This window comes from Cucurbita moschata, unplaced genomic scaffold (genome assembly GCF_002738365.1).
Source record: "Cucurbita moschata cultivar Rifu unplaced genomic scaffold, Cmos_1.0 Cmo_Scf00002, whole genome shotgun sequence".
Taxonomy (NCBI): Eukaryota; Viridiplantae; Streptophyta; class Magnoliopsida; order Cucurbitales; family Cucurbitaceae; genus Cucurbita; species Cucurbita moschata.
This window is the reverse complement of record NW_019268518.1, coordinates 7,358,720-7,370,392: the sequence shown is the minus strand read 5'-3', so window position 1 is coordinate 7,370,392 and position 11,673 is coordinate 7,358,720. Positions and strand designations below refer to the sequence as shown.

Below are 11,673 nucleotides of genomic sequence, written 5' to 3'. Positions count from 1 at the left end.
TCAATACTGTAGAGTTATTCAATACTTTCTTAGATCTTAAATCATGTTCAATAGTAAAATGAAAACAAGTAATTCCTACAAGTTGTGTATAATCCTGAACGAATAAATAAGCCGTACATATTTTGGTCCCTTCCAATCTAGCCAAACAAATAACAATACTTACACGTTCTTCAAAATAATGCAATTCAAAGTATCCTGAACTCAATGAAATTCAGTACCTGTTTTTTCTAATATAATGTGACAGATATAGACGTCTACTCAGCTTAACACAAACATTCTCTGAAAACCAATTTCACATACACTGAGAGAAAATAATATGATTTTCGACATGGGCCAAAGGGTGAGGGCTCGCAATGTTATATCAAGTTAAGGAAAATCAAACTGTGTTGATAGTATCTGCAAGGGCACGGAGAATGCAGCCTAAGCCAGCCTTTTCTGTCAATTTTTCATGTATCCTGAGACACTGATCACATGTGGGGCGATCACCAGTTGACAACCCTCTGTACAAATACCTGTAAGTACTAGTATATCTATGTCAATCAATGCTCAAGTTCAAGAAACAAGAGAACAGCCTGGAAGACCAATAAAAGTTACCTATTATGGGTCAGAAAAAGAGAATACAACGAAATAGAAGATAGTTCATAGGCGCTTTCTTGCAAAGATATTGGGTTGTGTAACATGTCCTCATTCCATTAGTAATGAAACACTTCTTATATTTGGGAAAAACAAAAGAAAAGAAGTTTGAACAATGTTCGCCTTGTTGGCCAGTATGTTCCATCAAATTGACCATAGAATGTACAAAATCACAAAAGCTCTCAAAAGATTTCTGTCTTCACAAACTCCTTGGTTTCTGTTAGGAATGTTGTCAGGGTAGAAGAAACCAGAAATATCACTAGGTTGGTAAAGCTATAATAGTCATTAGCTAGGAGGTTTTTTAGGAGGGGAAGGAGATTGAAGTAGGTAATAGTTTAGTTGGTTTAAGCTTGAAAAAAAATAACTCAAGAAGAAGGTTCAAAGTTCCTAAAATACTAGCCCTTTTTCATTTCTTCATTCTACATAATATCGATATAGTTATTTGGTTTGTATCACTCCCCAAAATTCTATGCCCTCATGCTGGAATTTTAACCCCAAAATAATCTCAAGAAACCCGACCGGGACTGTATAATTTTAACTTCGTAGTGCAATCAGGGTTGGCAAGGGCCCATACTTATTTCTTATCGGTGTTTAGGATGACTTCACTTCGAAAGTTATTTCAAACATGCCCTTAACAAAACATTAGCAAAATTCTGTAAAACTTCAGAATTTAATGTGGGAGACAAATAAGGGGCAGACATCAGTGGAATGAAGTGCTGCTGTGTATTGAGAGAAAGGCTGGTTGTGACCTTCTAACTTAAGAAGATGTGACGAGGTATTTCTAGCTAAACGGTTATGAAGATCAGCCATCCAATCATCCAAGCACTAGGGACTAACACAATCCCTATCAACGTGGACATATCATTTTTTTCTTTCAACCTCCTATCGACATGAACATATCTTAGCAGAGCTAGAAGTTCAAAATTTGTTAAAGATAAAAAATAAAAAATAAAAAAACAATAACCAGCTTCATACGCATAAAGATAATCGAAGCAATAGGAATATAGACATCTTAGCAGTTAAATACCATAAGAACTCACTTCATTAGGATATCATAATACTCCGGATCCAACGAAGAAAACATCCCATCTACGTCCTTTATAGCCATAAGAGCCCTATGCACCACAATCCAATTTGCCGACTGCAGAAGTCCAAAAAATCACATCAGATTTATTCAATTCTCGCCCAATTCAGGCAGACCGACAACACGTAAACATAAAATATAACACGTCCATTCATTTTGAGCAGCTGCAAGCAAATGGAGCAGACTACTTCCGAAAAATATATCAACTACCAGCAAGTTCTAATTGACCCCATCATCGAGATAATACAGGAAAAGCATTCAAAAAAGATCACGATAATTGAAAATGACTATCATCCGATAGCAGAGAACCTACCGTAATTGCCTATAGACTTCTAAAGATCACCCAAAAATTTAATAATAATGAACACAAAAACTTATTAGATCTTGCAAGGAAAAAAGAACATGATGTAGAAAAACAATAACGAAGCATGCAAGAGATCATAAATGAAAGAAGGGATACCTTGCAGCGCTCATCTCGTGTATTCGGAGGCGAACCTTCGAGAGCAGTTTTTAGAGCTTCGACTGTTTTAGACCTGAACGAGTAAACAAATTGCTAATCGAGGCATTTTCAATTATTAAAAATGGAAGTTAGGAGGAGCTAAACATATTTAAATCTTAGAAATCAAACAGCAGATATAGAGATCATTACTGTTTAAGTAAGCTCTCGATCTTCCGAGATTTGTGCTCAATTCTAGTGATTATGGCTTCGGCATTATCTGCTCCCACAAATGCATCTGACATTTTCGCCTATCACCCAACCTTCAGCAGAATTTCCTCGAACTTAGCCTCTGTTAGGAAACCCTGGATTTAGAAGGCACTTCTGTTTGGTATGAATAGAAAAAATAGAATTTGAAATCCAAAATGATATGAGATCTTGCTTTGATCCAAAAGTTTTCCATCCAAAATAAGTCGGGTTTGGCAGGATTTTAAACTAAAATTGGCCTAATCTCAATTTTACCCTATTTTGATGTGGATTGAATCCAAGAAAAAAAAAAAAAAAAAAGTTTCCGGACAGACTTCGATGGCAAAAATCGAAAGATGGAGGGGCTGCTATAGAAAACTGACCCATGGTGGCGCGAGGTTGCAGCAGGGAAGTATATAAGAAGAGAAGGAGAAAAACGTGGCGGTGGGGGCGTACCGACGACCGGCGACTAGCAACGGCCGCAGCAGAAACGAAGATAATGAGAAACGAAAGAAGACGGTGCGTGGGTGCAGCTGCGGCAGCCGGCAAATATTTATTTTGGAGAAAATTTTTTATATATAAATATATAATAAAATTAAAATTGTTACATAAAACATTATTATTATTATTATTATTATTATTATTATTATTATGGTTGTAAAAATAGATGTTATTCTTCGAGATTTCATTGATCTGAATTTCTTCAGCTTAATAACAGCATCCCACTGGGTTTAATAAGCGAGCAAAAAGTGTCCAAATAGTGTGCTGAATCCGAGCCAAACGCCTTGGGTTCCAATTCATCAAAAAGATCATCATCTATTACAACACCAAAATTAAACCTGCACAGGCTGCTGCTGCTGCTGCTGCTGCTGCTGCTGCTGCTGCTGCTGCTGCTGCTGCTGCTAACTTATGGAACTTACTGTACATCAAAACTAGCCTCAGTCCCCTTCAACACCACCTAAAACTCATCACCTACTCTACTCTACATCAAAACTCGCCTCTGTGTCCCAGTTTCCCAATTTCCATACTAAGATGTCACCGTACGCACAATCTTGTTTCACATCCACGCAGTTTTTGGTTTTCAGTACCTGCACTACGTACCATATTTGTATATGAGACACCCCAATTATGCTTTACTTTTGCTAACTAACAACAAACGAACAAACCAACGAACGAACAAACATACCAATATCTCATAGAATACTTTAGCACTCTCTTTTCTCGTTTTCCTGCTAAGAAGGTGTCTCAAATTTGCACCCTCTTCCACAGTTTGCCCCCTTTGATTTCTAAAATTTTGGAGAAGATAACCACCTACCATTCTGTACCATTCATCACACCTCTCACAAGTCAACACCAAGTGGGAATGAAATGTAACAGCAGTTCACAAACTCGAATCCGATCCACCTTACCTTGTTCTCGCAGGGCTTCCGGGTTCCAGTGCATCCTCTTCACAAAACCTTAGCTGCTGAACAAACGACGAAAATTGGGATCAACAAAATATATTGAATACATTTCCCAAAAAGTTAACAAGCCTTACTGCTTTCGAGTTAGGAACTTTAGGGCTATCTGGACTCCCAAATAATCTAGCTGATGTTGAGCACCGAACCGGTGTCCCGGGTGCTATTGCTATTTGCTCGAGTCTATCTGAAGTTTGAGGTTCTGATGTAGACAACTGTTCCAGGACAGAAGCTTCAGAAACTGAAGCTCTATCCACAGAAATGGTGGTTTGTTCAGATCTGTAGGTAGTGGGAGATCCAGAAATCTCTGGTTCATTTGAATGCCCTCCAGTTTTGGAAACTGTGACCGGGCTATCCATTTTCACTAACATGTCAAAAGCTGGAGAACTTGGATCATCCAAGTTTTCAGCAGATTTCACCAATTCAGCAGATTCCGATATGTTCACTAACGTCTTAGAAAGAAGGGACTTAAGCTCGGGCGAAACACCTGTAGAAAAACATCATCAGAGGACAAACTAAAATTTAATACTTTTTTGCTTTTAGATCAAATATGATTTTCAGAGAACCCAGTCAAGAGGCTCATAGACTTACAGGACATCAAAGGCACTGAGAAGCCAAAGGAGAGACTAGAAATTTGACTAGCTTTCCAGACAGCAAGACCACTACGAGGACATTTGCTTCTTTTTGAAACCAAGTTGCTGGCATCATATATGCTTCGCTTAAATTTTCTGATACAGTTTTAGCAACATGTTATCACATTTGTGTCTCGAAAGAAGATAACAATTCACCAACAAATCTGATCGAAACAAAACTACGAGGGAACTTACTCGTTCGACAAAACAATAGGATCGTCAACAATGCATTTTCTCTTCCTTGATGTCCTCGGTCTCTCCTTATTAGCTGGAGTCGAAATTGTTGTAAACTCAGGTGTCTTGGTACCTACATGAAAAAGAACAGATTAACACGTGATTTAAGTAGTCAAAAGAACACAAAATTGTAGATAAATCATTTAAATGATGGAAGTTGGTTCAGAAATTTTACCCACCTGTAAAATCTGGAAATTTTGAATCAAACATTCCATCAAGTGAAATAGATAGTTGAAGACTGTTTCGAGATCCATCACGGTCTTCCATTTCAGGTGATTGCATTTCAAGAAAATTCAAAGCATCCCCTTCACTATCCGTTCCAATAAGTTTTGTAGGTTCATTTTGTGCACTCCAAGACACGTTGATATCCATGCTATCCACAAGAGTTGCAGAATTATCTCTAAGTTTCTCCATGCTTCTTTCCGAGGTGCTGATGTTATCGTCTCCGTTCACGAACTCAAGTTCATTTTCTGATCGAATTCCCACGATCTGATTAACTTCTTCAGATAATTTCAAATGCTCTGTTATAGAAACTTCCTTGTCAATTACAGTTTCTTCATGAGAAAATCTATCAGTCAAAACCATTTCAGTGCTTGCTTCAGGAACTACATGTTCATATTGCAGCATTTTCTCCTTCTTCATCTCTTCTTCATCAGATCGATGATCTTCATTAAATTGTTCGATTGCTTTGATATGCGTATTCCCAATTCCAAATACCTCAATCTCATAATTTTCATCAGAGAATGCACTCACTTGAAAATTTTCTGACACAATATCGTGATGTAATGAGCTTGCCTGCATCTCACTGTCCTTGAGGTGAGGCGAAAAGACTCTGGAGCAATAAGAATATTAAAAAAGTGATCACCCTGCATAGAATGAAAATTGAATATTGAAGTCAAGGAAGTAACAGTGGAGCTTGGCCTACATACTCTTTGAATAAGGTATCATCAGAATAGCAAATACTGTGAAGTGGAGTGAATTCCTCGCCATGGTTCTGCAACAGTGTAAGATAAAATTTCCAACTCTATACACGTTGATAAAGTTTGAACTTCTTAAGCTGAACTCTTAAATCGACTTTAACAACTATTTACAAACGCTCAATCAAATTAATTTAGTTTTGACTCGTTTAAGCGCTAAACATGATGGAACACTTACCTCGTCAATCGACAGTGTGATGTCATTTTTCCACATGCTATCTGCATAAATTATATGCCATGAAGAATTGAATTGTTAGAAGAAAATATGTATTAGAAGAAAAACGTAAAGTAAACACCATACCTTTGAGGGTAATCTCTTCATGGCATACCATGTTGCTTCTAAAAATCGAAGGAACGTCGAGTTAGAAATAATTATAATAAAAGATAAATAAGATAAGCCTAACAGAGAGATAACCTACCCAGTAAGGTCCTCAAGAATCCCCAGATCAAACGCGTCGAGTTCAAATCTTTTAGGAAGGGTAATAGCATAATAAGGTGTTTGCTTTTCCTTTCTAGCACTATTCTTTGTGCTGACCACAAATTCGTTGATTTCGGTCAGCACTTTATTGCAGTCAACATACAGATATTCAACTTTTTTGGAATAGATCCGGGCGATGCCGAGGAGGAGGTAGGCCATTACTCTATATGTCACAGCATTCAGTTCATCTTGCAAAATTTTATCTACAAACAGGCAACAAATACAGGACAGAGAGGAAAGAGCAATCAGAGCCCATACAAAATAGAAGTAACAGCAAGTAAATGAAGAGGAAATGTGTGCATATGCAATTTCAGTTTGAAAAGAAAGTATCAAAAAGCAGATCATGTTGAAGCATGCAGCATAACTGATTGTAGAAAAAACTGGGAATGAACTAGAAATTAGTACAGATTATGAATCACAGTAGAAAGGGCATAAGCCCTTTCAATTAATAATTAGAAAACTATACTGTACCTGTAAGCAACATTTAACTCGTCTGGTAAAATTAACCAACGCACAGAAACATGAACAGGATAGAGGAACAATGGTGATTGAAACTGAGAGTAGAAAACGATAGTTACAAATAGAGCCCTTAACAGTCATTTGGTGTACCGGCCCATATATTGTCCTCTTTTAGCTTTCCTTTTCAGGCTTCCCCTCAAGCTTTTAAAAGGCGTCTGCTAGGGAAAGGTTTCCATACCCTTATAAAGGGTGTTTCGTTCTCCTCCCCAACCAATGTGGGATTCACACAATCCACCCCTCGGGGCCCAGCGTCCTCGCTGGCACTTGTTCCTTTCTCCAATCGATGTGGGACCCCCACCAAATCCACCCCCCTTCGGGGCCCAGCGTCCTTACTGGCACACCGTCTCATGTCTACCCCCTCTCGGGGAACTGCCTCCTCGTTGGCACATAGTCCAGTGTCTGGCTCTGATACCAACTGTAATGGCCCAAGCCCACCGCTAGCAGATATTATCCGCTTTGGGCTTTCCCTTTCGGGCTTCCCCTCAAACCTTTAAAACGCATCTGTTAGGGAAAGGTTTCTACACCCTTATAAAATGGTGTTTCGTTCTCCTCCTCAACCAACGTGGGATTCTCACATTTGGGATAGGTATTCCATATATGGTTATGCCTGAGTTCTATACATATAGATAGATCCAATTACTCCTTTTGCTATCACTTTGAAATCACGCATTCATTCTAGCTAAGCTCTTCGGACAACTCAACTGTTCTTAGACTACCAAACCTCTCGATAGTGGAATCACAAGATTATTTGACATTTGTTTCTAAAAGTTGTTTCCCCCATGTTTTGTTGTTGTGGAAGCTTTCTTTTCCAAATCAATAGAAGTTGTTCTTCCATTAAACTCGATGAGCTTTTGAAGGATTGCCATCTATCTAATCACTGTTTTCACAAATTTTAAAAAGTCTTAAAAAAAAAACAAGCTGGAAAGCAACTCATAAGACCTCCAAGTCCATGGCGGTCCACTTTTGGACATTTTCATATTCAAACGACATTACTCGTTCTTCTCCACAAAGTGCATACAGCCGCAATTATTTTCACGCATAAATTCCTAATCTTTTTAAAAAATGAACAGTATTACCAAAAAAAAACAAGAACATTCCAACCGGTCGTCTATTTACGTTTTAGGTTTTTCTAGGAAGAAGGTAACCCAGTGAATCGGATGATCTGTAAAAGCAGAAATCCAAACCAATTATAAAATTAAATCTCAGAAACTCAATCAAACAGGTAATTCCCTCACTAAATGGACTCTTTTACGATAATGGATTTCATAAACAAACAACAAGAATCAAGATCACAAATGCACTACGACTACGAGAAGGTTTCCAGGGTCCTACTTCCAAAAATTGGCGACAGAAAACTACATATATTCACAATATGTTAGGAAATATAATCATTTAAACGCTATGAAGCAACTCCATAAGCACAAAACCAGGCGCACTGGAATCACTTCAGTAAACGACTCGATAATGGGACACATTTCCCGTTATCTCGAAATCCCAAATGCATATACGAAAAATGGGAATAAAATTGAAAGACTTAAAGAAAGAGGAAGGCGAACCAACAGAGGATGGAATATCAGTATCTATAACCAGAGATTTCTTAAGCTTTTTGAAGAAGTAAGCAGCGACCCAAATGGCACCTGAAGGGCCTTTCCTCGAAAGAGTGCAGTGTGAGTGAAACATAGCTCTGACGAATTCTATTTTGCGCCGCAGAAAGCCAGAGGGTAAGGAAGCTTTCGGCTCTGGAATTCAAATGCGCAGAGAGTGCAGAACTTTCATGCAAAATGGAAGAAGAAGAAGAAGAAGAAGAAGAAGAAGGCTTTTAACCCAACCCGAGCCCGAAATGAATAAAGGAAGCTTGGGAGGTAAGAATCTGAAATGGAAAATGTGTCCGGAAAGGAAATTTTGAAAAAATTTGGGAATAAAAAGGAAATTGGATAAATTGAGGGGTGGAACTCAACCGACGGCGAGCGCGGTTTTTTTATTTGGATGTGCTTCCGTAGCTCACAATCGTACACGGATACGCCCACTTTTCTCTTTTTATTTCTGACATCCTCGTATTTATCCAATAAACATTTTAATGTTAATACAAAAAATAACATTTTTGTTTTTTTTATGATTTAAAATTAGTCTTTCTATTTTTATAATAAAAAAATTAGTTATTACAACTAATTTAAATTTAATTTTAAATTTGACCATTGCTTACCTCATTTACAAAAATTTAATTAAGACAAAACTCGATAGGTGAATTGAACCTCCAAACAAAAGAGAGGAAACTTGAACGGAAGCTAAAATTTCCTCATCGACCTCACGAGAAGTTTGTACCCATAACTCGTCGTTCCATTTGATCTTTAAAAATAAAGTGAAAATAAATAAAAGAGAAATTAATTAAAGTAAAATTATTTTAAAAAATTATATTGGGACATGAATATTTAAAATATAAAGAATAAGTTGAATAGAAGGAAAATATAATGATTTTATCTGAATTTATAAAAAAAAAAAGGGTTTTCTAAATCTCCATCCGTTGGGTTTTACGAAAAACCCTAGTTAGAAAGCTTAGCAAGCATCGACATGATCAAATAAGTCCGGGATTTCGATCCGTTCAAGCACGACGGTCTTCTTCAATGGCTATGTTTCTCAAACGTTCTTTCTCCTACAGGAATTTCCTTCTTCTCCGAAATTTTGCCAATCCAAGTCGTAACTTTTCCTTCTTCGTTTACGATCTCTGTAATCCATGGACCTCCGAGATGCCTGGAGCCTTTGCTCTTCCTCCTGCAGATTTCATCCGAGAAAGTCGTCGGGGATTTGCTAAAGGCCGAAAATCAAGTAACCGTCTTTTCATCTCTTATTATGCTTGATCTTCAAATCATTATTTCTCATGAAATCGGAAATTTGTTTCATTGGCTTCAAATTTTCATTGCCGTTTCGACTTTTCTCTTAATCTTGTTGAGTATATTGTTCATGTCCCTCCTGCTTCTTACAAGTTCCGGTTTTTAATTTTTGCATTGAGAAGACGAATCTTCTACAAGTATGGCTGAAGCATTACCTGATATTAGACCAACTATTAAAGCAAACGCTAGCTCACAGATGGAGGCTGCGATATCTGCATTATCAGGAGAATTGAGCAAACTTCGAACAGGAAGGGCATCATCTGGTATGTTTACCATCATATTATGTACCATTTACGCTTCGAGGTTCCATTATGTTAGCTTGGCCTTTTGATTACTCACACTTTCTTATACTTTGTATTTACAGGAATGCTTGACCACATTATAGTAGAAATTTCAGGTGTGAGGATGCCGCTGAATCAGATCGCAGCTGTTTCGGTCTTGGATTCAAAAACACTGTCAATAAATCCTTATGATCCTAATGTAATCAACTTGCAAAACCCTATTGTTCCTTAATTTATTGTGTTTTCTTCTTCATGGCATGTTAATTACTTAGATTCATGATTATTTGTGATAAAGAGACTTAACAGAGTAAATCTTGAATATATATTCTTTTAAGTTATGTTTTATTAGATCATTATCTTAATAAGATTCTTGTTTCTACTCTACCCAACATGAGAATTCATACTTGAAAAGGCTAATCTGAATGGGCTACTTATGATAGTTACTGTTCTATGCAGACACTAAAGAACTTAGAGAGTGCTATAGTTTCATCTCCTCTAGGTTTAGCGCCAAGAGTAGATGGAGAGAGGTTAATTGCAGTCATTCCACCGTAAGCTTTCATTTGGCTCTAAGAATTATCAGGACAAAATAGTTGTCTAGAAGCTGTTCTTTTACTAATAAAATTTTCCTTTTGTTCTTGCTATACCAGATTGACCAAAGAGCATATCCAGGTAGTCTTCAAGTCTTTTTTCATCCCTCCTTGTTATCAACTTATCACCTTCCTTCTTTCTATAGTGCTTTCATGGTGGATATTTTTGTAGGCTATGTGTAAGCTGGTCACCAAGTGTTGTGAAGATTCCAGACAAAGCATACGACGAGCTCGTCAAAAGGTATTTTTAGTTGTACCGTCCTGCTGTAAATTTCCTTTTCAGAAATCTGTGTACTTAATCATCAAGGGGGCTGTTCTTATTGATACATGATGTACCTAGTGTGGTAAGCTCAACAGTTGTAGGAATGTCAGGATTTCTATAGTCATCTGGACAAATTCACCTCTGAATCGCAAATCTCCCCTCTTACTAAACCCTGTTCCTTTTCCAATTGTGAGTTATAATCAATTACAACTGATACTCTGCGCATTCCCAGTTTCAAAATCAATGCCTTGATTTTATGTATGACAAGTTGAATCAGCCTGCAAAAGCAATTTAAGCTCTTTATTTGATATTTGCACTATTTCAGAGTTATGAGTTGATTGGTGGTTGATTCGCAGGCAATGGATACAGTAAAAAAGATGAGCTCAAGCTACCCGAAGGATGACATGAAAAGATTGGAAAAGGAAGTGAGTTGTTGTAGACGTTGGTTGTTACCTAATCAAATCATAGTTAAAGTTTGGAACTTGCTTTTTTATTTATTAAAATCTTGTTACGTTTTTTCTTCTTCCAGGTAGATGAATTGACCAAGAAGTTTATCAAGTCAGCTGAAGACCTCTGCAAGGCTAAGGAGAAGGAGATCACTGGAGGTTGAATATTTGGAAAAGAAGATTATCTCGTTCTCAATTTTGACAGATTAATTTAAACTCTATTATAGAGCTTTTCATAACCCATTTTGAGGGATGAAACAGAGGCGAACATCTGTCATATTTGGAAACATAGACGCAGTCCAAATGAAATTCTGTGGGTGTTGTTTTCACCTGAATGGATTCACATGTGGCAACAAGTATTAGGGTTTGCTTCTTCCAACTCGAAAAGAGTGCTTCAAAAGTTTAACTTTTTTCTGTTTTTTCTAGCATAAAAATGGTTTTGAAGTCCGAACAAAGTTTTCAAATTTTGAGGTAAAGAAAGTTAATTTTGAAAGTTTGAAATTTAAAAGATGA

General features: G+C 37.3%; 3 protein-coding genes across 11 annotated transcripts; 1 reads left to right on the top strand and 2 right to left on the bottom strand.

The window, feature by feature from the left end:
- Positions 1 to 89: 89 nt before the first annotated feature.
- On the bottom strand, positions 90 to 2,956 carry LOC111430708 (actin-related protein 2/3 complex subunit 5A). 7 transcript variants are annotated; one of them, XM_023067087.1, is made up of 5 exons: positions 2,783 to 2,956; positions 2,367 to 2,518; positions 2,178 to 2,250; positions 1,674 to 1,774; positions 90 to 521 (listed from the first exon to the last, which is right to left on the bottom strand). In XM_023067087.1, exons 2-5 carry the CDS (start codon positions 2,456 to 2,458, stop codon positions 377 to 379), a joined length of 411 nt encoding a protein of 136 aa, XP_022922855.1. In that variant the 5' UTR covers positions 2,459 to 2,518; positions 2,783 to 2,956; the 3' UTR covers positions 90 to 376. The 7 variants fall into 7 exon arrangements, with proteins under 7 accessions (XP_022922855.1, XP_022922896.1, XP_022922874.1 ...); XM_023067128.1 differs by having other exon boundaries at positions 90 to 512; XM_023067106.1 differs by having other exon boundaries at positions 2,367 to 2,537; positions 2,783 to 2,955.
- A 308-nt stretch (positions 2,957 to 3,264) lies between these two features.
- LOC111455847 (sister chromatid cohesion 1 protein 2) lies at positions 3,265 to 8,644 on the bottom strand. 3 transcript variants are annotated; one of them, XM_023097477.1, is made up of 12 exons: positions 8,253 to 8,639; positions 6,119 to 6,380; positions 6,001 to 6,038; positions 5,878 to 5,918; positions 5,652 to 5,716; positions 4,902 to 5,554; positions 4,684 to 4,795; positions 4,448 to 4,584; positions 3,937 to 4,343; positions 3,809 to 3,864; positions 3,586 to 3,718; positions 3,265 to 3,487 (listed from the first exon to the last, which is right to left on the bottom strand). In XM_023097477.1, the coding sequence occupies exons 1-12, from the start codon at positions 8,374 to 8,376 to the stop codon at positions 3,377 to 3,379; spliced, it is 2,139 nt and encodes a 712-aa protein (XP_022953245.1). In that variant the 5' UTR covers positions 8,377 to 8,639; the 3' UTR covers positions 3,265 to 3,376. The 3 variants fall into 3 exon arrangements, with proteins under 3 accessions (XP_022953245.1, XP_022953251.1, XP_022953258.1); XM_023097483.1 differs by having other exon boundaries at positions 3,809 to 3,861; XM_023097490.1 differs by having other exon boundaries at positions 3,395 to 3,492; positions 8,253 to 8,644.
- Positions 8,645 to 9,188: 544 nt separating this feature from the next.
- LOC111455524 (ribosome-recycling factor) lies at positions 9,189 to 11,503 on the top strand. The gene is made up of 8 exons (XM_023097243.1): positions 9,189 to 9,519; positions 9,707 to 9,847; positions 9,949 to 10,064; positions 10,322 to 10,413; positions 10,513 to 10,534; positions 10,625 to 10,693; positions 11,071 to 11,139; positions 11,244 to 11,503. The coding sequence occupies exons 1-8, from the start codon at positions 9,318 to 9,320 to the stop codon at positions 11,322 to 11,324; spliced, it is 792 nt and encodes a 263-aa protein (XP_022953011.1). The 5' UTR covers positions 9,189 to 9,317; the 3' UTR covers positions 11,325 to 11,503.
- Positions 11,504 to 11,673: the final 170 nt, after the last annotated feature.